The sequence below is a fragment of the Ambystoma mexicanum genome, chromosome 7p, assembly GCF_040938575.1.
Source record: "Ambystoma mexicanum isolate Mex_15411 chromosome 7p, UKY_AmexF1_1, whole genome shotgun sequence".
Lineage (NCBI taxonomy): Eukaryota > Metazoa > Chordata > Amphibia > Caudata > Ambystomatidae > Ambystoma > Ambystoma mexicanum.
This window is the reverse complement of record NC_090939.1, coordinates 183,671,685-183,698,262: the sequence shown is the minus strand read 5'-3', so window position 1 is coordinate 183,698,262 and position 26,578 is coordinate 183,671,685. Positions and strand designations below refer to the sequence as shown.

The 26,578-nt window shown below is 44.8% G+C and overlaps 1 protein-coding gene across 1 annotated transcript in view; it reads right to left on the bottom strand.

Annotated features, from left to right (window-relative positions):
• Positions 1–26,578, bottom strand: part of RIPK4 (receptor interacting serine/threonine kinase 4) — a 116,433-nt gene that overhangs the window by 21,633 nt on the left and 68,222 nt on the right. The window contains exons 2-5 of the mRNA XM_069636036.1: positions 25,020–25,311; positions 6,591–6,736; positions 5,041–5,090; positions 2,777–2,935 (exon numbers count right to left, since the gene is read on the bottom strand). Coding sequence (XP_069492137.1) covers positions 2,777–2,935; positions 5,041–5,090; positions 6,591–6,736; positions 25,020–25,311 — 647 coding nt within the window. The remainder of the gene's footprint in view (positions 1–2,776; positions 2,936–5,040; positions 5,091–6,590; positions 6,737–25,019; positions 25,312–26,578) is intronic.

The following is a 26,578-nucleotide window of genomic DNA, read 5'->3' as shown; positions in this document are numbered from 1 at the left end:
GCAAAACTGTTTCGTCCAGGCACTCCAATGACTGGCCCCTTGCAGACAGGACCCCTTTCAATTTCTCACAGTCCACAGTCTCTCAAATACATTGCACCCAGTGTGCAATGACAGGCGATCATTACCATAAACTGCAGAGTTACGGGAGGCAAGAACCTGCTCAGAAGCTCTGCTTCAACAAGCAGCTGGGACTTCCCCATCAGCGAACAGCATATTTCAGGCATTCCGGTCAGTATAGACAACCCCTTTGGGATTCGTCCAGCAAGCAAAAGCACAGTCAAAATAAACTCAGACCTATATTAAGGTGCTCCTGAGAGCATCAGTGGTATTTAGCTAAATTTAAGAGCCGTGTAATCACTTTACTGATGCATATTCTGAATGCATTTACCCCTTATTGTGCTGAACAGTGTGGAAAAACCTATGCGAGTCCTAGTCTTAGCACTTGGAAGGTAGCGCCAAGAACCTGGCATACATGTTCTCAGCAGTAAGGCAATACAAAGCAGCAATGCAGATGACAACTTATTTTTTTACCGAACAGACAGTGAGAACCTAGCAAAACACCAACTTTTGCCTTGTATGCCTATTTTATCTAGAAATACAGCCGAGTCACGACATATGAGCTTTGAGGGCACTATTCCTTTAGCTACTCCTCCGTCCCATATTAAGGACTAAGGAGGAGCCCACCACTACTCTTGACATTTACAGAGAACCGGATTAACATCATATTAAAAGGACTTGGGCGCTGCATCGGTTTGAATGATGAAAGGCGCTTCTACTCTGTGAAAATAAAGATCAGACCCGAGAAGAGTTGCTACATGATGGCCTCTGCCTTGAATCTCCAAATATCGAAACGGCAAAGAACGAGCTTCGTCCCCAGCCCACAAACCAAGACTCCACGATTTTGTTCTTTTTACAAATCAATGAAACAAAGAAATAAAAAATTAAACAGAGCACCCGCCTTCCTATTAAGGACCCAATAAGTATTAAGAGGTACTGATGGCCACCAGCACCATCCAATAGACTCCGGCTGACCGCCTTCTCATTTACCCACCCCCAAAGCATCAAATGGACCTCTCCTGGTCCATCATGTTGAAGGGTTTTCGCATGTCAAATATTTGTACATCCTGCTAGAAGCATTAGGAGGATGGTGGTAATGGTAAAAAACGTGTTTAAGATGCCATCTTGGGATCAGATGGGATATGAAGCACATGTTGTATGCAGAGAGTAAGCTTGGGATACACTAATATTTACCCTGGCAGTACCTTCTACAGGGCATATATCGCTGATATGTCCGCAACTGATATGGTGTTATTATTTCACAGTAGAAATGGTATTTAAAAAATAATGCTTTGATCGTTCCCACTATACTCCTAACGAGGCTCTATGCGTTTTCCTATTCCACCTATCCACCCTCCACTCCAGAGGAAGCACAAGGTTCTTTGCCAACGCTGCAACTGTCAGAAGCACAAATCCTGCACCACTGGAAACATTTTGGCATGACACCTGCTTTGACAATGACAGTCTGTATAAGAGGTTACCAGGATTATGCATAACGCAGATGAGGTAACCCAAAGATCTACATCAGCGATCACCAGTCCGTCCATCTGTAACAGAAATGGGTCGGGATCATCAAGGGAAGCACTCGTCCCAGGCACCTCTAGGCCACCTGAGGTTAGAGGTTCTAATCCCCAACAGTGCTGACTCTGCCCTTCATCCTGCCGAGGTTCATAAATCGAGCATCATTACATTGGACGACAATGCCTATTAAAGTGCTTGGCAGCATGAAGCAAATGGACTACACAAGTGATACACATCCACTGTTCTATTTAGCTGCATGTTTGAATTTAGCCACTGTGTAATATGCATCTGGAGTATGGTCACGGAATAGAATCTAGCTTTGCTTAAAACTCGCCCACATTGACACCTAGCTGCCTTTGAGTATACTTCATGCATACTGTGGGGTAACATGTTCCCATTATGTCCCCACTCTCTGCCACTTGCCTTCAATTCAGAGGGGTCAAATCTAATTGATGTTTGGAGGGTGGGGGTTGCTTGGAGAAAAGGTGTTAACACCAAATCAGCAATCACTGTGTGCCTTGAATTGTTCATTTTCTGTATTGGTGGGGGATTTGAAAAGAAAAGCTGCAGGAAATTGTGAATGCATATCTTAATGTTCTCTCTGTGTTGGCGCCATTACATAAGTATTTTTTTTTTCATGTGTTGCCACAGCACTGGTGGCTGATGTTAGCCTGTTTGTCAAATTAATACACACCGGTCTGGTTCCTAGTCCATTGTGGCACCGGGTATTTATTGGGGTTGGGTGCGAGACGGGTTGGAAGCCTTATCAAAGTGAAATAATAGTGCTTTGTCGTGCACCACCTTGGCGGGAAAGCAACTCACCGAGTCGAGTGACCGCGTAATAAACCGCGAAGAAACTCCAGACTCGCATCACCCATTCACATGCCAAAACGTATCATGGGTGGCTAGCAGGGACTTGGCCAACCCCTACCCATCTTCATATTGGCTAAAATGCACACATGCATCCTAAGCTTCTCAGATAAATTTCCTCGACGGCGTTCGCAAATGGCAAAAAGGTACTCTACAAATGACAATTACATTAACACAATGTTTTTTGACAGATACTCTCCTAAATCCAAACTATTTGAGCATTCAACTGCTAGTACGTGTAGTGGTCTTACTCCGTATCAGACTGTGAAACACACTACCCCAGTGAAGTTAGTGACTCGCTGTGTGAAGGTAAACAAATAGGGCTTACCTTGAAATGTTGGCCGGCTCCAGGGTTCGTTCTGCCAGCAGCGCTCCATCAGCTTGATCAGCCTGCCACACGACTGAGGACGGGATTTGGAAATTGGTGGTATTTCCGGCCGATGGCCTGCCACTACTTTCGTCATAATGTGGTAAATGTTTCCTTCCTCTGCGAAATGACAAGTGAGATTAAAGCAAGCCAGCTATTAAGACACAATGGCCAAATGAACATACATGGGTGGGTTCATTTTGCAATGCAATATGTGGCTCGGAATTTTGGAGCATAAACAAGTGTGAAAAGGGGAGAACATAGAAAGCATTAAACTATATAATGAATGCATCGGATTACAGGCTCGTTGGCCAGCCTTCAAAAAAGTACACGAACATTTAACACACACAGACGTGATAAACAGCAAAAATACCACCTTATCCAAATAAGAGTGTTTTTTGTTCCAAATAAAGGGCAAGGCACAGCTCTTTCCATTATGCATGAATTTGAAAATAGTGAAAAAACAGAAAAGGTGCTGCCTTTCTTGCCTCCACTGTGATAAAGTATGTATGCCAGCCAACATGTTGAGTGAGGGCATCTTCATTTGAGTGCACTTGCCTGTAACAAGGCAAGCAGCAGCCGCAAATCGTCGTGGTGGCCACACTTGTCCAGTCATTTTTACAACTGAGTATATGAGGATTGATTTAGTCAGTTACTGGCTTTTAGAAACAGCCATTTTAGTCTTCTACTAGAACCTTTGGGAAAATGTGTAATGCGTGTCTGAAAATTAACTAAAACATGGCGCTGGTGCGCAGCCATTTTGGATATTCACTTCCAAACCGCAATGAAAGTCTAAGTTTCTGTGAGCTCAGTTAAAAGGCAGACATGAATTCTGCAATGGTTGCAAGATATTATGAAACAGATGACCTCACTATATAGAATAGTTGTATTGTTCGCACAAGGATGAGCCGAGAAGGGAGTTGGAGATGTGCAGGTGCATTGATAAGGGGTGCTGGGAACGAGCACATGGGAGACAAACTGGGTTTTTCCACTATGGGCTGGATTTTTCCGCTCTTGGCGCCCCATGCTTGTGGTCTGTCCTTTGGCCGGGGATGGTTGGCAAACTAACGGGGGCAGGGATGTTTACCCCAGAAGAGGAGAGGTATCCTGATGGTAGACCTTGTTTGTAGCTATCCTCGTCTGTGTGTGTGTATGTATAACCAATTGTATGTATTCCAATAGTTATCTGTATGCCTATTAAGTGTGAATAAAGGGCCTGTAAAGAGCCAATTATATTCCAATTGCGAGTCCAAATGTGTATTAGTGCCTCCCTGAACTTTTGGTTTGTGTATTACAGTAAGTGATTCTAGGATCATTACACGTGACAGAAAAGCAAAACAGTATGCCTCACAATGTATCTTAAAAAAAGAAAGAAAAAAGCACTAGTACCATTCTCCCACTTTTGTGAAAAATACAGACGGAAAAAAAAGCCATAGAACCAGAGCCCTTCACCAAAAGACATCTACCAGTAGAGATTGGCATCTGTGGAAATAGTCTATGATCTACGGCAAGAGAGATGCAGCCAACGGTCTTCCAACTTCAGTGGGGGGTCTGTGTATCCTTCCTGTGCTGTAAAAGCCACAAAATGAAGCACTGAACACCACCTGGCAAAAAGCCCAAATACGGGTGTCTGTTGTGTAAAGGCACCATTCATGGTGGTTAAACACCTTCAAGTGCACATCCTTAGCTTTGCAGCATGTAGTCAATGACAGCCTTATATTTGTCACATTTGGATAAAGTATGTAATACTGTAGAAATGAAGGCACGCAGTTGGGTAAATAAGGACAAAGGAGACACAGGAAGACATTACATCAGGTCTAGTGCCATACGCAGCATTAGAAGGGGTTCCACAGTAGACTGATCAGTCCCTCTGCCCCATCGCCCCCTCTCCTCCCCAACGTAGACCTCGGCAGTGAATTGAGACGCACAGATACGAACGATGGCAGAATCTAGAACCCACGCAAACAGAACACAGAATCTGAAGAGCAATGCGCTTTGTCTGTATTTGCAAAACTACGCAATGTAAACAAAATAGCAATAAAGGTACTCTTGACCAACTGAAACGGTACACATATCCAGGTGCCTGGGTTACAAGGTGGACAAACTGGCTTTTGAGGGGCCCCTCCACCAATCCTTACACCCAGCATTTCCACTTGAGAAAAATCTAATATTCGATTAGGGGAGGGGCGTCACAATGATTAGATAAACAATTATCTCCTACATACCTGCAAAAGGTTTCTTCTGTGTTAGAATGCCCCAGATGACGATGGAAAAGCTAAGAGAAAGAGAAACATCTTAGGTGAAATAGGTTTAGGAGACAATTACGCTGTCTGGTGCAATTCCATTTTTAGAACTAGTTTTCCTATGCAAATTTTGCTCGTGAAGTAATAGGTACACATTTAAAACATTGTTGAAAAAGGAGACCTTGCGAATGTTCTACACTACTAGGTCTCAAAACTCAACCAAGGGGCATTTTGGAATCTTTTGGCATGTCCAAGTCAGCAGGCTTTACCCCGCTGGTACCGGACCACCAGTCCGGCTTAATAGACCCAAGCAAAGCAGAGGTCTTTAGCAGGGGCTGTGCCAGTCAGTACAGATGATCGTCTCGCTGATTATCGCCATCAACCCCTTCATAAGGACCACGAGGCTAACGGGGAAGGGTTTGATTTTCTTTAAAGAACGTTGTTGTGCACCAAGCACAACCCCGCTGGGTGGGCAAACAATTCTTCAACAACAACAATAGACAAAGTATACCATTCAATGTGGAAAGAGTTCCTTGAAAGCAGAAAGCAAAAAAAGGAGAACATATTTTTTTTTTTTTAGGGGGAGCAGATGGTGTGAGGGTAGGGGACAGACCGTTTGAAGCAGACAGTATACGTTCTAAGGTTTCTGATGCAGCCAGGTGCTAATGCTGGTGATGGGGTACTAGGTAAATCCATTTTATTTCTGTTTAAATAAACAACCTTTCATAAAAAATCATTTTTGTAAGCGATTTCTCGAAAGGCGCACAGTCTCTATAGTCAGGGGGCAGATGAGACCAGGACTCGGCACCTCTCCATAATCATTGACAGCAGGGTAAACTGGTAGATTTTGAAAGATTGTTTGCTGTACCTAATATATGAACATTCTGATGCTCGCAATTGTCCATAGTGACTGGGAAATATCTGTACGCTAGCGGGTGTTGAACAGATGAAGAAAGAAGGCTAGTTTAAAAAAATTATTTAAAAATGCTTTTAGAGTCCGAGGTATGGATGAATATTTCTGCCGTTGCCCTTTTTAATTTCTGTCCCCAACAGTGCTACATCGTTGATAATAGATTTATACACAAAGCTCTGTGGCATGCTTCCTGTTAGGAATTCTATCACGTATGAGCCATGAGGAAGCCACTGCTGCATCCCAGCTCGGGAAGAGAAAAACAGCAAATTAATGTGTTTGGAGAAGTATCGCAAAAGGTAAAGAATCTTCCGTTAGGATCTGTCAATCCCATCAAATAACCTGGGTTCTTTCACCAACCAGGATGTGGACTACTTTATGGAGAGAAACTTTACCATTTCATGCAATAGGGGGGTTAGGGATTTTTTTGGGGAAGAGTAAACGTGGCTGACTGGATACCTCATAAGTCATTCCTGACCCGTCAATCAGGAGGGTAAAAACACTGTAAATGCCCAGCTAGAGAGTCAATGAGGAAAAGGAGCACCACTAGGATTTTGAGAGCTCCGACTCTACGGCAATCACAATCAAAGTATGGTGCATTATCAAAAGACAGGGGCCTGACCTGTATATGTCATGCTTGGTGTCAAAGTTCCTGTTCTCCTTCATGCGCTCAGGCGGCAAATACGCGATTGTGCCACAGAGTCCATCGATACTGATGTCGTGCGAGTTCGAAAGGCCGTTCCATTTGGCCAATCCAAAGTCGGATATCTGAGGAGGAAAAGAAATAACTTCAGTCTTTCCCAGACAAACCAGTTACCAATTACTCAAAATCATTTGGCCAGTAGTCCAAACACCATTTGGACTGCATTCCAAACAAGCATTAGGTCACAAAACAGGGAGTTCTATGTTCAGCCTTTCAAGACTCATCTCTTCAATTCTTGTTTATCTATTACATTAATTTGTTTGCAACACTAGCCATAAGCAAGTAACAGGTACCAAGACTTCAGTTATGAATTCACTTTGCTTACTGTTTATAGCAGAACAAGGGAAGACTTGAGATTAGGTGCACTCTGTAAATGCATCAAGGAGCACCCGCTCCTTCAGAGATCCAAGCAGGATCCTTATTATGCCAATCAACTGGCTTTGCATCTGCCCAGCCCTCCATACTTATGCCAGTATTGCATCTTCTATGAAGAGAGTTCCAAGCTATTTTGTTAATTAGAATGTGTGTTTTTGATTGCATTACTTTACAAGACTTAATCATAGTGAAGCGGACGATGCAACTTCCTGGGACATCGTTGTGTCTTTGTTAGGGAGAATTCACATAAATGTGCTAATTTCCCTTACCTTTTGAGACCCCCAGCAAATTTACTGGATTTCTAGGCCTTTACTTTTCACCTGGAAAGAGTGCGAGCCTTTTTTCCCCACGCTTTCATGTATTTTGATGTGTGTTTTTCTTTTGTGTTCTTTGGATATGGAGTTTTAGACAACTTCATAGGCACCTTGTTCTTGTGTGTCACACATCACCCTCAGTGCAGTGGCACATGGATGGCTTTCAGACTTCCCAAGGTTTAAATACCTTCTCTGGGACCGACTACTATCTCCCACTGAATGCAAGTTAAAATTGACTTTGCTAGTCTTTAAATTGCTAGACCCAGCACACCCTGCCTTACAGCAGAGTGCTGGAGGGAATACATAGTATTCCCCGTGCCTAGAAAACTCATGTAGCCCTCAAAAGCTACCCTTTCCTCTCAGAATGGCTTGTGGCAGTGGTATTACCATGATTTCCCCGACCGTGACCCGTTTAAACGCTCCGGTAGCTGAAATCCACCGGAGCCATGTTTTTCAAGATGGCGTCTGTGCCCCATTTGATAGCGACTAAGTTTACAGAAACCCCCAGACAAGGGCCTCTCCCTTGTGTGGCCCCCTCTAGGGTTACCTCCTGTTCTGTGGGGGTTTGGGGGGGGCACCAATTGAGAGGACGAAGGAACCAACCCTCCTGGAGTGTGTGCATGCCCCTACTTCCCCAGACAGTGAGCCCCCAGACAGGATCGGGTGAGAGTTTGGCCTCCATGTGTCATAGGGGCCGGCTTTAACAAAGGAACTGTAGGACTGCCTAGTGATCCTGGGATTTAATATTTGTAGCTGCCACAGCCCTACAGACCAGATAATGTGAACCCATCAGGAGGTCGCTTTAATTCAGGTCCAGCTGGCGGATTGTCAAAAAGCTTCTTAAAGCGATACTATGAAGTAATGCTCAGCAAGGTGCTCTTTCAGGGTTACTATCCCCTAGGTCAGCATGGCTCTCCAGTAAGGAGATTGTGCTCCCAAATGGATCTTTGATTATTAATAACAGACCAGTTGGTTCTTTGTGTGCGCGCAAGATAAACGTGGATGTCAAAAGACTTAAAGATCAGGCCTTTGTTTTGGTCCTCAAACTTAATGCAAATAAAAGCGTATAGGTGACCGTCCAGAGAGCGGGCAATGAGTACTGGCACGAGACACCTAAACTGCTAAATGTATTTAAGGAAGACAGCGGCACTGCTCAAAATGAAGTGAATAAAAGAAAATACATTTAGGTCACAACGCAGGAAAAGCTAACAGACACCAGCACTCACGACTCACGCGGACAGTTGTGTGCAGTTTGGCACACACTACTTAATTAACTGAAAAAGCAACTGCGACATGTACCCCATCACAGAAAAATGTATTATGTGGCCCACACACATACTCGTGAGGAAAGCTCAGGGGCAACGTGCTCGCCTTGGAAGCAAGACAACACAGAGCAACACATTATAAATAACCAATCCCATCATATCATGACTTCTTGTTTCGCCCAGTATATTGAAATAAGCGACTGTTGCAGCACTCACTCTGCATATTTTGGGAGCAATTAACCAATCAAGCCTGAGATGGTTGCTCGGGGTACATACAAGAGACTCGAGTGGCAACGTAGTATTATTCCTCAGTCCTGTCCCCATGACACAGTTAACTCTGTAACAAAAACCAAAGAGCTGCAGAGTCAGTAGGGCTTTCTAAAAGCCTATGTTTGCACCCGTCTAGTCTTACCAAAAAGCAAGTGCACGACCATTTGCATGGCTTGGTGGCAGTGCATCATAAGCGGGGCCCAAGACAGTCAACTGGTGGGGAGGGGTGACTGGTATGTTCATGCCATCAGCACTCTATAGAGATTTCATAGCCCGATCTCTGCATCCTGGGAAGGCAAACGGCACTGGCACTGTAACGCAAGCAATAGCCAACTAGCAAAGAGTGGCGTGAACTCTACAGCAGGTTCGCAATGCAGCTTTTCTCCATTTAAATCTAAATCTCCTGTTGAAAGCCTCCAGCAAGTAAACAAATGCTCTTCCAAGAGGCTGATCCATTTGCTATGAACATGCAGGTCAGAACAAGACCTTTCATGGGGATCATCGAGCCAGAGTGGGTTGATCTTCAGTTCATGACACAGCATGTAAACTCAATTTGGCCCATGTACAAGAATAAACGTATAAGCAGCAACTGTTCTTGAGCAGTCTGCAGATGATGCCAAAACGCATCTCCCAAAATGCCTGGGGCAACCTCGGCAGTAAAGGAGACTCTGAAAACCCTCCCCCCTACCACCCTACCACCCTATACCCCAGAAAATACAGGCGCTCCTCGTGCACTCCGATTACACGTTTCTTTCCCTCCCTCACACCCCCCCCCCCCCTCGACCGTCAGGTTGAATGTGTTAAACTTGCAGGTGACATTTGTCGATCGAGTCAGTCTTATTTCAGCTTTACATGGAAGGGACAAGTATGGAAGAAGAATCCAAAATGCAAAAGAGAAACTCAGTCCCCCACCAATATCAGGTGAGCAAATCAAGGAGTGTAAACATAAAAGTAATGTATCCTTGATAGTTCCACTTCCTCCTCCCCCTCTGCTCTTAAATATTGTGTTTATGTTTATTAGGTTTATATAGAACTTTAATCCAAAGTAATGTTGTATTGCATTTCCCTTCCTACCTCCCGTGTGTGCGCTTTGTAACACAATATTCTTATTTTACAAGTGCCTAACAAGCAAACAAATAAAATAAAAAAGCGAGGCAAATGGCCGGGATAATCAAGCTTTACACTTGTGGTAAATTTTTTTATCATCAGCCGGCTCCATGTCTTTATTTTCTTCCCTCTAGATTCTGTGTTCACATACATGGGCAGACACGAAACAGGCAACGAGGAAGGGATCTCCATGGCGAAGGAATATGTCACCTTTCTTACTCAAACACTCCCCTTTTGGTCCCATAGCCAGAGCTCTCACTGGAGAATACACTCAGCGTGATGCCACATTGAAGTACAAGAGCGGATAGTCTCCCGGCAGCGGGGCTCAGTGTTCCCAGAAGGAACACGAGAGGCATTTCATGATGGACCTTTGTGCATTCAAACAAGTGAAAGATTAGCTTTCTTTATCCACAGAAGAACAGGTCAGAGGAATCGTCATCCCTCAGAGCTGCAAAAAAAGATTTTTGATTTAGCTCACGAAAACGAGAGAGATGGGTGGTAGCTATGAAAACGACAGATAACGGTCACCATGTGGTTTCCCGGGATTGAGGCACTTGTTGAGTACATCGTCAGGAAAAGTTATCCATGTACAAGCACGACATGGATGGACCAGCCTGAGCCTCTTTGATGTCGCAGTTATCAGATGCTATATGGAGTCATGAAGAGATATTGTGAGAGAAGCAGACGAAGATGACAGGCGTGTATTGAAGAGTGTGCAAGTGGTGAGAATTTTGCAATGGGAATGACGAGACGGAACCACGTTCTAGAACGTCAAGATGTTTTCCGTCGACTACAGTGTCTTATTGAAGAAATGGGAGCCTGGCGATTGCCTGGGGACGGGGGGGGGGGAGCAAGAGAATGTTTAATTCAGTAGCAGGCTTCAACAAACGGTCTACATGCAGGGTTTAAAAACCGTAAGATTACAAACCATTTACTTATGCTTTGTACATAGGTCCTTTACCAGCTTGAGGGAGGGAGCCCTCGGAGACAAGATGCACAGAAATGAGAAATCTCTCATTTACAAAATCATTCAGAAAATCTGACGCGCCTTCAATGAGCCACAGATTAAACGTCAGACTTTGCTCATCCTCCAGGTACAGGCAAGGTTGGTGTACCCTCCCGAGCTACATCTATGGCTCAATGTCTTATGAATAATATTTAAAATGGACAAACAAGTTAGGTATGCACGAGGCTCAAGGTCGAAACAATGCAATGTATTTTTATTCTTCAGACAGTTTAAAATCTAGTGGCCTACTTCTTCAAAAGGGATGCTCGTTACACCACCGCCAGAACAGACATATGGCCTAAAACATTCATATGTTAAGTACAATTTGAGTAATCTCTTGTTGACAGGCTGTGTACTTTGCATGACCGAACCAGCCAGAAAGCAATTTGCTGAACCCCAGGATTTTATGCAATCCCACTTCTGTCTCCACATACTCTGGCCATAAGTATTTCATTCAGATGTTATGTGTTAAAAGGACCACAGACACTTTCTAGGACCCAGTGTTAGACATGTTCTGGGCACAGAAGAAGTTGAACAATATTCAATATGTATCGGAAAACATGACGCAATAGGTGCCTTTTCAAACAACGTTTTTTTTTATTCTAGGTTAAGTCAGGGAAGGGGTTGGTCCATACACTTGTAGAAGCTAGGGGACCTAAAAATAATTCCGGTTGAAACAGTGAGAGGGATGGGGAAACAAAGTGGGACAGTCTCAGTGAAGTTGACCCCTCCCGTGTGGCTTCTTCAAAACCAAAGTACACAACCCTTTTTTCGTTTTTTTTAATCAGTGTTCTTGTCTCTCCAAGGACACCTTACTCTACAAATGAATGTTCAAACAGGTGGCCAACAAAGATTCAATCCATGCTCTTAGCAAGTCCTTGGCCTCCTGGCTGCTCCCAAGTGAAAACGTAAAATGTTACAAGGATTGGCCAACCAAAGAGTTTCACAAATCCCATCCTTAAAGTCCAGCCCTAGTCTAAACACAGTATTACTTTTTTTTTTTTTAAAGTTCCCCTCGATTAGGTGCCTTCAGGTGTTACTAACAAGTCTTTACCCTCTGCTGGTCATATTGCTTTCTTGCTTGGATTCGGCCTTCTGTTCTTCAGTTTGCATGGAGCGTTTACCGCTGCAGCGTAGGGATTTCTCCTCAAGGCTTGGTACATCACAATGCCAGATAAATGTCACCCAGACTTCAAGCTTCACAGTATTCAGTATGCAGCTCTCTATTGCACTCCGGGTTCTTAGCATTTGGTTGCAGGTCACTCATCATACTCTGGCAGGTGTCACACTGTTTCAGAGTCTGGTAGTAATTAGGGATTTCAACAAAGTGGCATCTTATACCAAGTAGAGGTCTTCCTGCCTTGGCAGGGAGCAGTGAGGAACACTTCCTTTCCCAGTTTGCTGCTGCACCTGCTGGACTCAACCAGCCTCTTTTATAGTGCCTTAAATGTGTATCTCTACCTGCCCTTGAGATTGACTGGTGCTGCCAGGGTGTTGAAATGGGGCCATAAGGCTTTTTCCATGGTTACCCTTAATTGCCTCAAACTTGTAACAAGCACTTTCTTTGCATTGGTTAATTGCAGGATTGCCTTCACAAGGCAGGTCAAAGGCGTTATAGCAGCTGTGTGAAGGTGGAGCCATCGTGGATTCTAGTCTAAGATTTCTTTGGTTTCCTGCATCTTCCAAGGCTCGGTGAAAGTACTACGGTGGCCCTGCTAGACAATGCTGTTCAGTCACACTGCATTCGTTTTCTCCTCTGTCACCATGTCTGGGATTCTTACCCATTACTTTTGTGAACTCTAGATCCACGAATGGATAAAGCACACTTTATTGTAGTCCTCCGTTTTATTCAACTAAGTGTTTCTGCCTGGTCTGAAGGGGTATTTAAAGCCACACTCCCAGTTGGGAGTTCAAACCTAGGATGGTTCTGGTGGGGTCATAGCATCTCTTCAAGAGGGTGACAAGCCTGCGGGAACCCGCTCCATCTACCCTCTGGGAGGTAGATCGAGTAGTGGCCAGACCAACCCAGTCACTTTCGACTTGCCCACTCACATAGAAGGGATGCAAAGCCCTTCACAAGTCCCTTACAACCTTCATATGGGATGTGAGGAAGAAACCCTTCGCACATATTGGCATGCAATTACCAGAGATATTGAGAGGGGTAGGTTTGTCTTCCCAGATGAAATTACTTCCATCAAGCATGAACGCTGCGTTTCGACCAATATCGCATTCAGCAAGATTAGCAGAGGATGCCTGCATGACTGGAATTAGAAAAACAGGCCATACAGCCCAATGATGCATACTTGTTACTCTCCATCGGCGTGAGCAGGTTTCCCAAAACATTGAGCCAACATTTCTCAGTTACAACCTGCCATCTCTTAATAGCTGGCTGCTATCCCGCAGGGACAATCAATCATACATGTACTGCAAGTCTTCCCTACGTGGAAATAATACCATTGGAATAATTAGAGCCAGATGGGGGAATGGGCCTTCACCTTTTAGAGAACGTCTGAAGTAGCAACTTGCCCTCCTCTTTCGAGTAGTTAAGCTATAGGTTTGGCCAGTTGGAGGTCGAGAGAGAGGAGCATGTAAAAGTGGGGAATTTGCCAACAGGACAGGCCAACAATGCAATTGAATACCCTGGCAGCGAGATCCAGAATGAGAAGTCTCTAGGCAATCCAGCCTACAGGCACAGGATATGGGAAACTCAGAGTGTGAAGCAAAAGGATTTGGAGGAGATGTAGAAGCCCCAAGCTAAATACCCAAGCATAGAACTGCCCAAAGATGAACAGGCAAACGCACTAGGCATTGAGATCTAATGTGAGCCATTGGATACAGATAGATGTTGGGGCTGTAGCTCTAACAGGGCCTCTGTGGGCCACATGCTGTGGCTCTGCCCAAGAGCGAGGGACCTTTGTTAAGCAAAACTGTATAGGTTCCTTCCAGGGGTAAGGGGAAACAGGTTGAGCACTCACCTATGCTTGTGCTATTTTGACCATGGCTCAGGAAAGGCCTGCACCCTCAGAAGTTACTACCTAGAGCATAGCTCGTAGCAAAGTATAGAAGACACAGTAAAAAGGTCAAAGCTGAGGATATGTTAGGGCTGAAGAAATGTGAAGACAATGTTTGAAAGGTCGAGTGATGAGGATCGTTATGATGAGTTTGCATAGCTCTATACTTGAAAACGTAGCTAGGCTAATTTATGAAAGGTGTCCATATGTGTTGTGTCCCAACGACCTACTTACTGTTTTGTGTGCGCCCCCCCCCCCTTGTGGTCCGATTTTCTTCCTGTTAACTTTCTGCTGTGGTCTGATCCTACGGGTTTTAATGGGCACTTTATATATTTTGTTGTGGTTGAGTGGAGTACTAGCCCATGTATCAATTTGGAAGGTTACCTTTTGTTAATATACTAGGGCATCATTGGAGGAACAGATACTTGCACAAAGTGACCTTCAAGGTGCTGAGAACACCTGCAAAACATCACTGTTTTCGTAGACCGTGTTTGACAGCTGCAACCTGCATTTCTAAAGCATTTCCCTAGTTACTACAGGCATTTGTCCAACCCATCCCTTAAACATAAAATCCTGTTCACTACAAACACATCTCTCTGTGGTCCTCATTGCAGTGGATCCACAGGTTCTGCTTTAAGATGCAATGGGTGCAGTCATGATATGCACAGGGCACACCCAGAAGAAATACCCTGGACCAGGAGCATCGCACTCTTTTCCCACTGAAGTCTCCCATGGTCAGTGGTTCCCTTTCATGCCAGTTAAAGCTTTATCTACACTTAGTATGCTAAATGCAGCTTCACATGCAAAGGGACTACACTAATATGCAGAAGCCAGCCTGATGTGGTCAACTAGTGACAACGTATGCCAATCTATTTCTCATATTCCATGTAGTCATGATATGAAAGGTACAGCCACACAAGCTGAATTGCTGATATTATATGCCACGTCTAGCCTCAGTGCCCAAATACTTTTATTATTCCAGGTAAAGCATGATCTGTCAAAGTAGTCATCCTATGCAAACGCAAGCGCACATGACCAGGCGTTTCCATCATAGGTCAGGTTTAGGCTCATTTGCCCAGGCACTGTTTGGGGCCAATGGGTCAGTCTTGCCCCTCGGGCTGGGGGATATTTAAAACAAAGTGCCCCAGGTTGTGCGTGGAGAGGAGGGAGTGGGCGTGGGCAGGTGAAGTGGGGTATGTTGAACACATCTTGGGGGTTTACAATGGTGCATTTTAGGGGAACATGATCCAGCTTGTTGGTTGGCAAACTGAACCGAATCATTTTTAAGTCATCTCAACTCACGCAAGGAAGTAAAATGGGACAACAGGAAGAAAAGTGGTTGGTCATGTCATATGTAGAAGCCAGAATTTGAGACCAGGTATGCTCGTTTCACAGTCTCCAATTTACTAAGTAGACCATCTCTCTGTTCAGCCTGGTACAACACCCAGTTAGTTGTACATCAATCTAGTAAAACATCTGCTCATGAAGAAAAAATGCAGAAGCAGTTTTTTTTTAATAAAGCAGATTTGAAAAGCACCAAACCACATTCTAAATCAGTCAAATATTTTTAAAAAAGAATCATCACTGAAACAGAGGGTAAACACAAGAATGATGATTCTCTTCTGTACAGTGTTTGATACCAATCTTGCCATGTTTAGCCTTGCAAATAAAAGGGGTAGTTCACTCAAACATGTATTGGTTAACGAGATGGGCCATAATCAAAAATATATATTAAATAAATATATTTTTGAAAAAGTTCCTATGTAAAATCTTTGACAAATGAGGCTTAAAGTCAAACATTTCAAGCACTAGGAGGTATCCATTTTGTGAAATTCCTGTGCTTAAGTTAACTCTGCTCTGGCAGCAATAATCGAGCAAAAACCCCCTACTGGGAGCTTTTTCTCATTACTGCCGGTTGCAGAGAAAGCCGCCAGACCCCTGCCCTGTGATGCTGCTTAGTGCTGCCCCCACCCTTTCCTTTTTTTGTGCCTGCTTCTCCCGGGCCCAGGAGCCAAAGCGAAAGTCTCGGCAAATATAAGTAAAAAGCCACACGATCGGTGTGCAGCATTGCATTTATAATGGCTGTGCCTTTCGCTCCTTGGAATAGTGACTGTTGAGGACTCAGCAGCCAATTGAGAACACTCTGGCCTCAATTTGAAGCCAGCTTGTACCAGTCACCTCACCCCATGCAGCATGCCAACTAGACCCCTTTCAGGGTCAGCTCATAGCCTTTACCCTAAAGACTTGCCTTGAAGACTTGCACCAGCACCGCCATTCATAAATAGTCACTGTTGCCATAAACTTGAATTAGCCCTTAGTTTGTCATTTGTTGGCGTTATTGATTCAGTCACAGGTGCCATGATAAGGGGCCAGAGGACCCAATCTGTCTTCTTTGGAAACTATATGAACATTAATAGGGCTGCATCCTCTTGACTCAGTTTTGTAGTCTGTGTTATAATACCAGAAGGTTCCAGGGGTGTGCACGATCACCCAGATGCAGCTGATGTGTATTTATAGGGAGCCTGTGCACTGCCATTGCCCTTTTTTAGGGGTCGGAAACCACAAAGTCATTGCTTTAGTGAAGAACCCAAAATGTGTATTTTTTGCAAAAGGAAGACTACATTTTCTGCCATCCTGCTCAATGTTAAAGACTTGGTCGAGACTCTCCCGGGGGCCATCCACCCACGAACAGGTCAATGGGCTGTGTTTGTGCCAGTAGAGACTCCCAGAACCCCCTTTGTTTTACACTGTTTAAAAAGACTGCTCTACTTGGTCACAGCCAACATCAAAATGTTTTGTAAAACGCTCATGGGAACTGTTGGTGACCTTGCACGCTTGCTCCTATAGACACAAGTACACGAAGAAGGCTAACACCCAGATCCTCGTCCCACTCGCAGGGGATCACTGCCTTGACACCCAAAAAAAAATCAACTCAATCTACAAACCAATTCAAGCCTAGAAAGCTACCCACCGTCTATGCATGAAATGACCAAAAAAAACTGACAATTTGGCTCATCTCGCCAAACGGAGCCCAGTTTACCAGCTGTTCGCCAGACAACCACCTCATTCACATCCCTCCAGTTGTGAAGACACTCGGCATCCAGCTAGACCCTACTCTGACCATGTTGCGCCATGTCAACTCCATTGCTTCCTCTGCCACATACGCATCCAAACTCATCAATGCGAGCCGACCCTTTTCATCCACCGACAATTGCCTCAACATCGTCATGGCGATTATCAGATCCAAGCTGGATTACTGCAACGCCCTCCTTGAAGGCCCCTCTTGGCAACATCTAAACAAGTTGCAAACTATACAGAACTACGCCCGAGATGTGCCTTGGGCCTAAACAAACATGACCATATGTCTGCAGCAAGGAAACACCACCACTGGCTCCCAGTCAGAGAAATGAAATTCAGAATTCTCACAATCACCCACCGCTGCCTCAACACTGACCCTCGCTACCTGGTCCAGAACTCTCCAAGCCAGCCGCCGCCAGGCCCACATGTACTTGCCTATGCCAATTGCCTAGCCATTCCAAGGTTCAAAAGGGGTGAAGCTGGCGGCTCCTGCTTCACCGTCTCTGCTGCCACGCTTTGGCACTCCCTCACCCCGGCCTCGAGAACTGAGCCTTCCTTCACACCTTGTGCCGAAAACAAACTCACACGTTTCATAATCAGCCTCAACTGCCGCTTGATATCGGTTTTATCTGCGTAACGTTTCATCTCCTGTAACTAGCACCTAGAAGGCCAAGGGTTAAGTGCGCTCCTACAAATGTAGTAGTAAAATAAATGGGTCTTCTCTTTATTTTTCAGAAACAAAAAGGTTATAAAAGCAGAATTTCAAACCATTATAAAAACATTTTTAAAGAATTCCCCAGAAAACACTTTAAAGGTTCGACTCCCTGCCTCCGCTTGCTTGTATTTGTGGAGGATATTTAGGCCCCTTGACACTTGCAATGATCAAGAGCTGGCCACGTCGGAGGCGCGCCTTGCATCGATTTACTGCGCTCACCTTTCATCAGTGAAGTTCTGATAACGATCTTGCTTCAAAGACCTTTATAAAACGGAACATTTTACCGTTTTGTGTTGTGTAAGGCCTGGCTGTCTACCACACACCCCCACCATTACTACGTGTAGGCAAGGGTTTCCTGAAAACACTGCTGTGTGGAGTAAAACAGCCAGATATGTCCCGACTGGTCTTGGAATGCTGCCCAACGGTAGGCAGGAAACGAAACTACTCGCCGAAATACACAGGGATTCTGAACCCAATTTTTCGATTCCCATGACACAGCTTTAAACCAAAGGCGACCACTGAGTCTTGGTGATGGGACCTGGACTAACGATTATACTGCCTTTATTTAGGACGCAAACTGCTCATGCTATGCCAAAGGAAAAAAATAGGAAACTACACCACCAGCATCATTTGGAGCTCTACTGTCACTAGCCAGAACAAACACAAAGGCAACCGTTCTGCTCAGGTGTTCTGTAAGTGCACTTGCATGCGTATTAACCCAAACAGCGCTTAGTGCGTTTTTTCGGCTAGGACTCGAAACAGTTCTGCAGATGTTCACACATTTTAACTACAAAACATGTTCGGCATAGAATGTATACATGCTGTAAAATATTTCATCTGTGCCCCCTTTTTTTACATCAAAAGGTGAAACAAACAACTTTAACAAAAGTTAAGGGAAGGGCAGTGTTTTGTGATATGCACCAACTATTATGTTGGGACAATCAGCGGCCGTGTTTGAGGATTGCTTTAAACACATGCATTCTTCTTACTGTGGTTCGCAGAGGAGATTAGGCTAATTATGGACTGGAATCATTCAACTCCAGTTGCATTAAAGAAAAATACCTGTCTGCTGAGTAATTAGTCTGGCAGGTGAAGCAGGAGCCTGGCCTAGTTTTCATTTGTAGAAATAAATGTGGTTTGTTGGCTAAGCAGGGGGAAGAGACCATAGGTCGCATTGTTGTGTGTCACTAAACATACCTCGCAGCGGATCTTCGAGTGCTAATTGATCGTACAGCACCAGCGAGGTTTGGGAAGCCAGACTAAGCCTTGGTCTGAAGGAAGGGTTTACCAACAAGTCAACCACTACACTTAATAAATTAGGGAAAGGGCAAAGATATAGAAGAAGGATTTTAACCTAACAAGCTTGGCTGGTGGGTGTCAGTGAGTGGGTGCTTATTGATTGAGAATGATATAAAAAAAAAAGGTAACAGGAGTGGCCCCAACACTGCTATAACTCAATAGTGTCAAGCTGTGATGCGTGGAAGAGGTCATGCAAGCGGACAACTTATCAAATCTGTACACTCCATGCACAAGTTAAGACTTCAAGGCAGGATTATTTACTTCGTACTTTTGGAAGTTGTGAGCAAAACGGAATTTTACTAAGTAAATCAGAAGTTATCTACTGGAGTGTTTTTGATTGAGTAACATTTTGTTTAAATTTCAAAACCGACCTTTTTGTTTTAATCTGTGCTTTCTAGGGGTGAAAATAGATATATTTACCTTCAAGACCTTTTTAAGATCAGGAACACGCAGGGCAGGATACCACGGGTTGGAACACATCAGAGCAGTGCCATGAAGGGGCAGACACCAGTGTACTTTTACTCCACAATCCCGAATGTCTTTCTTTGAAGAATTGACGTGAATTCGTATCCCTGTGGACATTTGTAGTAAACCGGTGTAATGTATGCACTACTTTCAGTGCAAGCTGGCTCCAAACCAGCACACAAAGCCACCCCACCACCCACACCCTGCACCCCTGGTCTGGTCAAGCAGGTGCATTGAAGATGCCAGAATAATGGAAGGAGTAATGAATGATAGACTGTGGATGAAGTTCAATAAGTATTTAAAAAGTGTAAAAAGAATACGAAAATAACTGTTCTGCATTTGCACCCTGGCTCGCGGTGCTAGCCAATCATGGCTGAATTCATCACATGTGCAAGCCTGAATTTGTTCAGAGTAGCCCGAGTGCTGCATAGCCTACACCCTTAATCCCCCTCCTTTCCTTGCCCCCCCCCCCCCCAAGCACCAGAAGCACATCCCCTGGGACCAATGGATATCACATGCGGTTGGTAAGGGCTCTTTTGAACCCTTCCCAAAAACCAAATGTACATGCACGACCCCCTTAAAATGTGGTTCTTCGTTAGTCCCTTTTCCTTCTGGATAAGTCATGGTCATCAACATGAAAAGCGGACTTCTAAACTTTACCGTGCCTTCAGGGATCCCACAGATGAGTTTTTTTTGGTCCTCTTCTTCAAAAGAGTCCTTAACAGCCAGTAGTGATTTTAGCTGGTGCCAATAGGCATGGAACCCCAGGGGTGGACCAATCATGTCTGTTATGGAACTGCCACCCTCATTAAGCACCCTTGTTTAGCTCTGGCCCAACTCAGGCAGCAGGTTTTTACTGACAGTGCGCCCCCACCCCCTAAGGCAATCACCTCAAAAACTTAATGAGCATCTCATCTATCCCTCAGGCCAAATACTGACCCAAATTCGCCTCTTCCCACTACTACTCAATCATATTCCTCCTTTGCCTCTCTGACAGGCAAAGTCCTTCAACGCCATAACTTATGGCAGGATATTCTATACAAATGCAAAATACTCAGTAGCCCGTGGCCCCAGCTAGTACAGCTGCATGCTGGCCCCCTGAGAAACACCAAGAAATAAAGATGCAAACACCAGGGTGAGTGTGCGCGCATGGGTATGGGGGTGTGCGCGCATGGGTATCATAATTGTTCTTTTAAACACGCTTAATACCAGAGAGTCATTAAGAGTGATATCAGGATTCAAACCTCTGTTGCGCTGCATTGTCTTGTCCCCAGAGAGTGAGTGAGTGAGTGAGTGAGTGAGTGAGTGAGTGAGTGAGTGAGTGAGTGAGTGAGTGTGTTTTTATGGGGAAACTGGCACGTCCTCCAGGCCATCAGTAATAAGAAACTTTGTGGCCATTGCGTTTTCTGGCCCTCAACACCCTCAGAGGAATTTTTGCCAAGTGTGCAATGTGCCAACGAACAAACTGGTGGCAGCAGTAGCTTTTTCTTGTATTTGTATAACATTTTAACGAGCCATACCATGTTTATCGTATTTGGCTCATGACTGTGGCTAGTGTCTAAAATGACAGCGCCAGGTGGTCTTCGTCTGTCCCTTTGGCCATTTTGCCCCTTGGCCATCCCCTGCTGGCATGCAGTTGCCTGCGAAAGCTGCTTCTATCGCGGATCCCTGCAGGTCACTTGTGTCGGTACCTAGGAAGTGGGCTTGGGCTGTATAGTCCTAATCCACACTACTGGTGGAAGGTGTCTGGTGTGCACGAGAGCATGAGATCCCCAGTGGTCCACGATTGGACCACTGCTGGTGTGTATGCATGGAGCAGAGCTCCCCATTGGTGGGCTGGGTGCGAGCACTCGCCGGACTTTGAATAAGAGTAGGGGTCCTGCCTTCATTCCAGCAGATCAGCAACGGGTCAGAACTGACCTGCAGACAGAACCAAGTATCCTGAAGAGCCGAGCAGAACAAAGATCAATCCCGAGATGCACTGAAAAGAGCTGGCTCGCGAATCCTGTTGTCCCAGTCAAGGCCCGTTTTGCACTTTATCTCAGAAGACCTGCGAAGGTGCTTTGGAACTGGAGTATTGGAAATGCTGGCTAATCAATGAAAAGAAGGTTAGTCCGGAGAGCTGAACCCACACGAAAGACTGAACGTTCTATTGGAGGGAATAACCCGCAATATTTGCATCAAACGACATGAGAGCAATCACAGTACAGACATTTGAACCAGTTTATAGAATACAAGAAATGCCCCGATTTGATAAAGGCACTAGCATTGCTCACAGAGTATCCACAGACCAAAGCAGGTTCTCATTTGAGCATTCACATAGTTGCACAAACTTTCCTGCCTACTGTTAGGGAGAATTCTCCGTTTAGGCTGAATTTCCTAACCTAGTGAGTCCCCCAGCAGCTTTGCTGGATTTTTGGGGTTAATGTTTTTCTCCTGCCAAGAGTGAGACTCTTTTACCCTCACTCTTGGACATGATTTGGGTGTGTTTCTTTGGATCTAGAAGTGTTTAATGGGCTATGGGGTCTTTTACTCCATAGGGTTTCATGTGTTTTTGTGATATGTGTTACACAGCACCCTCAGTGCAGTAACACAGGGGTGTCAAAGTGACCCCCCCCAGTATAGACTCCATACCCTGGGACTGACTACTGTCTCCCAGGGCATGTAAAGTCACCATTGACTTTACTAGTCTTAAATTCTGAACAGAACCAGTACAAACCATCATATTGTGGACGTACTGGCTGGGGCAATTCGATTGCCCCAGGGTCTGTTAGTCGAGGGGGCACGTCTCCGTCCCCCCTGATTGAGTTTTGGCTGGTGGCAGTGGATACTACTTTTTATATTCAACCGCGAATATTTTCCCATTGTTTTAGGCTACTATCTTTATTTAATTATTTACGGTAGCCTCAAACATACCGCCGGTTTATTTAATTAATATTAATTCTCCGGTTGGTATTTTTTGCCAGGTGTCAATTCTAAAATGGCGTTTGTGTTCTCTTCTGTGACTCCAACCCAAGTCGAGCCCTTTGTTCCACTTTTTGGCGGGCTTCTCCACAGAAGCCCTCCAAAGTGGTGCCACTATGTCTGGGGTACTTAGAGGGGTGGAGGGGAATTTAGGCACCCTGGACTGAGTTGCCTAGGCAACTCAAGTCGCACTCCGTCCTGATTGGCCCAAGTGGTGAGCCGCCGGCTCACCACTTAGCACATTTGAGTGACAGCTAGGCTGAGTGAATGGGGGTTTGCTGCATAAAATCAGGGCTTTGGGGACTGGAAATTCAGAAGTCGCCACAGGACCCAAGAATCCGACGAGGGAGAAGCTGAGCTGACCTGCCACGACACCACTACTGGTGGAGCCCTGCTGGACCGTCTCACCACTTTTTCCCCAACGACAGAGGAGATCTCCCGCCGGAGAGTCTTCTTCCTTTAACTGGTGGGGATAACCAGTTTCACCGTCTTTTCGCTTTCCCCGATGCATCTCGTGGCCGTCTTGCCCGTGCCAAGCACCCCGGCAACCGGGATACCACGTTTTACCACGACCGCGAGACAAAGGTACCACCTTTAACCGGAAAACTCTGAGGCTGGTTTCGGCCTTGGTAGTGCAACGACCTTCATCTTTCCTCCAAGTCGAGATCTTCTCTTCCCCTGGACGACGACGCAACTTGCACCCACTACCAGGAACAACTGCCACCGCTGGAGGATCCTTCCCACTTAACGTACCGTGTCCCGCCTGGCTTCCCTTGCTACCGACTTTACGGGGTAGATTTAGCCCCCGGCTTTCGAACCTGGGTTAGCCTGGGACACCCTGGCTAAACTTTTCTAAGCCTCTCTAAACTCTTTTCTGAACCCTCTGCAAGACTTTCTAAGCCTAGTGTAACTGTGACCTTGGGCGCATTTGTGCTCTGCTCTCTCTAAGAGTGGGCCCAGCCTTTGGACTTTGGCTCACCAGTGACTTTTTGCTCTCTGCCTTGCTAACAGTGTTCTTGAATCGTAGAGTGGTGTACCTCTTCATATTCTGTCTTTTTCCCCTCCCTTTTTCACAAACTTATTAGAGTGTAATCTAGTTAAGCGCTCACCTCGGTATGAAAATAAGTGGTGTTTTACTGTGATTCTCTAATAGGGAAAAAGGGGTGTATATATCATAATAGTAACTGTGTTTAGGATAAGTTTACAATAAGAGTGCTGGAGTGTTTCAACTGTGTGTTTTTAAATAAATAATTATATACTTTGATACCAAAGCTCTGGTCAGTGTTTGCTTGTATTACTGTATCTAAGTGCCTATTGAGTATACTTTGCATACTGCCTAACTCTTCTTGAGGGAAGTCTGACTGCTCAGCCACAGCTACCAGGTAAATCTGGGTGGTACAGACTGCTACCAAGTGGGTTTACTGCCAACACCTGTAGTCTTAAATCTTTTGCAGTGGTCCCTAAGGGAACTGCACAGGTTTCTGCCTAACACCTACTGAGTATCTACAGAGTAAATAAGGTTATTTTTTATACTTTACTCTCTTCCGAGCACTGCCAGAGCATAGTACAGTACCGTTTCTTTTGTCTACGTTTCTACAAGCAGAGGAACCACATCAAATTCCACTGCAACCGACAGAATTGAGACCACCTCATCCTCTGTGGGTGTACAGGCTCCACAAATCACATAACTTTCCATTGGTCATTCTACTACAAACTCCAGATGAAATAACTTCCAAGGAGATTGGCCAGGCAAGGCAGCCAATCCAGACAACCCCCATATTCCACTTACCCATCCCATGGGAATTTCCTCACTACAGCCAGTACAGAGCCAGCGCCACCAGATACAGACCTCAAGGTACTGTGAAAGGGTGACTGACTGCAGCAGTCACCCCATTGTGGCAGAGTGTTTCATGTAGTATTTATGCTGCAAGTCAATTTATATATGTATGTGTAGTTATATAGATTTGTTAAGTAGCATGTTAAGTAGGGGGACGCATAGAATAATAAGTGCTAGAGGGAATGTTAAGTAGAGTTAAGTAGGCATAGGACATTCATTATAAAAATTGTAAGTATAAAGGGGGTAGAGGGGAGGTACCCTGGCGTGGAGTAGCTATTAAGAGTTGTGTTCATAATATAACACGTTATGCCAAGTTACGTTACACAACGATATACAACTATGCTGCAAAGTCTTGTTACACGACACTATGCGATTATGCTAGATTTTATTGTAGTAGGGTATACCATGCTATATATTTAAGTTACATTATGTTTGGTAACGTTGTGAGATGTTATGGTGTTTATCTGCAAAGTATGTACGCATGGTCATTTGTTACGTAATGCTGGACTACAGTCCACCTAAAGCAAACCATTGCACACTCAGAGCCCACAACCCTTTAAGACAAAATGGTATAGCAGCACTACACAAATAACACGTAGCAATAACAGCTACACCATGCATAATGTGGGATACTCTGCCTACCTTGACATGATAATGTTCATCTAGCAGAATGTTTGCAGGTTTGAGGTCTAGATGGAGGAGAGGAGGAGACATACAGTGCAAGAAGTTCATGCCCACTGCAGTTTCATGGATGATCCGAAAACGGAGGTCCCACGGCAGAGGCTCTGAGGCCAGAAGCTTCTCTAGGGATCCAGTCTCCATGTACTCCATGACCAGACCCACAGGATCCCTGCAGATCCCATACACAGGGAGGATGTACCGAAATTTTGCAACTTCCATCTTCTTTGCTTCCTCCAAAAGCTCAATCTGCTCCCTTAAAAAAATAAAAAAAGATTTTGAAAAACCTTAATGAAACGAGCAGCTTGATAAGCTCTGGTACCTCAATTCAATACAATATGAATAGTAGAGAATGAAAACACATGCCATTTTAGGTATTAGGCATTGTGAAGTGTACAAAAAGAAAGGCCATTCGATGATGCAGAGTATTATAATCGTAGGTCTCCATTTGATAAAAGCCAAATGCAGTTCATTTGCTCTTGGAATGAGGAGTCTAACATTGAACATAGACAACCAAGCATTGTCAAACCCAATAGCAAAGTGTTACTTTTATAGTGAATCATTCTTTTGCGTAAACATGAAGGTAAATGTTTTGGTTTTTCTGTCATCACATGCTAAGTGCATTCTCAAGTGCTCCAGTAACGCCAGTTAATGCCTCGTATGCATGCAATCGTGTCAACATGCAAGATGCAACCCAACATGTGCACTTGATATCATACCAAACGCAGCCTGAAATTCCAAGTAATGGTAACAATACAGCTAATGCCCGATTTGCCACCATACGCAATGTGCAGGATCACATGTCACATTGCTGCCATCATAGTGAAAGCACGGTATCAAATGCCTCGAGCACTCGATCCAAGGATCGATATAATATACGCAAAAGGATGCCGCCTACTCAACCACCACATGCAAGGCATGACTTTGCATGCGCAGGTGCAGTTGGTCAGCATGCCCCCTCCCAAAAACCCTTGAGCCTACGATGCCCAAAATCACTTACTGGCTCCCACCTCCATCAATGCATCCTCCGGTAACTGGAGGACACAAATCACCTTTTCATCTTCCCAAACACACACCATTGGCAATGTCCTATTGATGCAGTGAGGTTGGGAAGTGCCTAGTAGACAGATGATGTGGGGGCCGGGGATGGATTAACATGAAACTTCACCCAACACCTTCATACAAAGAAAAGGCATCACGAGTGAAATGCACATCAAGCAAAGGAAAACCACAAGAGTACATGCATGGCAATGTTGGTGTGGAGGCCCAACATTACTGCTTGCCCATTCCGGATACATTCGCAGGTCTAACATGCCCGCAAATCCAACCCTGGAGGAGTAAGCGATTTAAAACAGAATAAAACAAGTTGAAGAAACCAAAAGAAAAAGAAATGCAAGCATGACTTTTCTTCGCAAAATATGACTGATGCACATCATATTACGCATATGCAGAGGCAATCAACATACCGATAATTTGGAAATATTGGACATTCTTTGTAACTGGTAATTGTAAATGAAATAGGA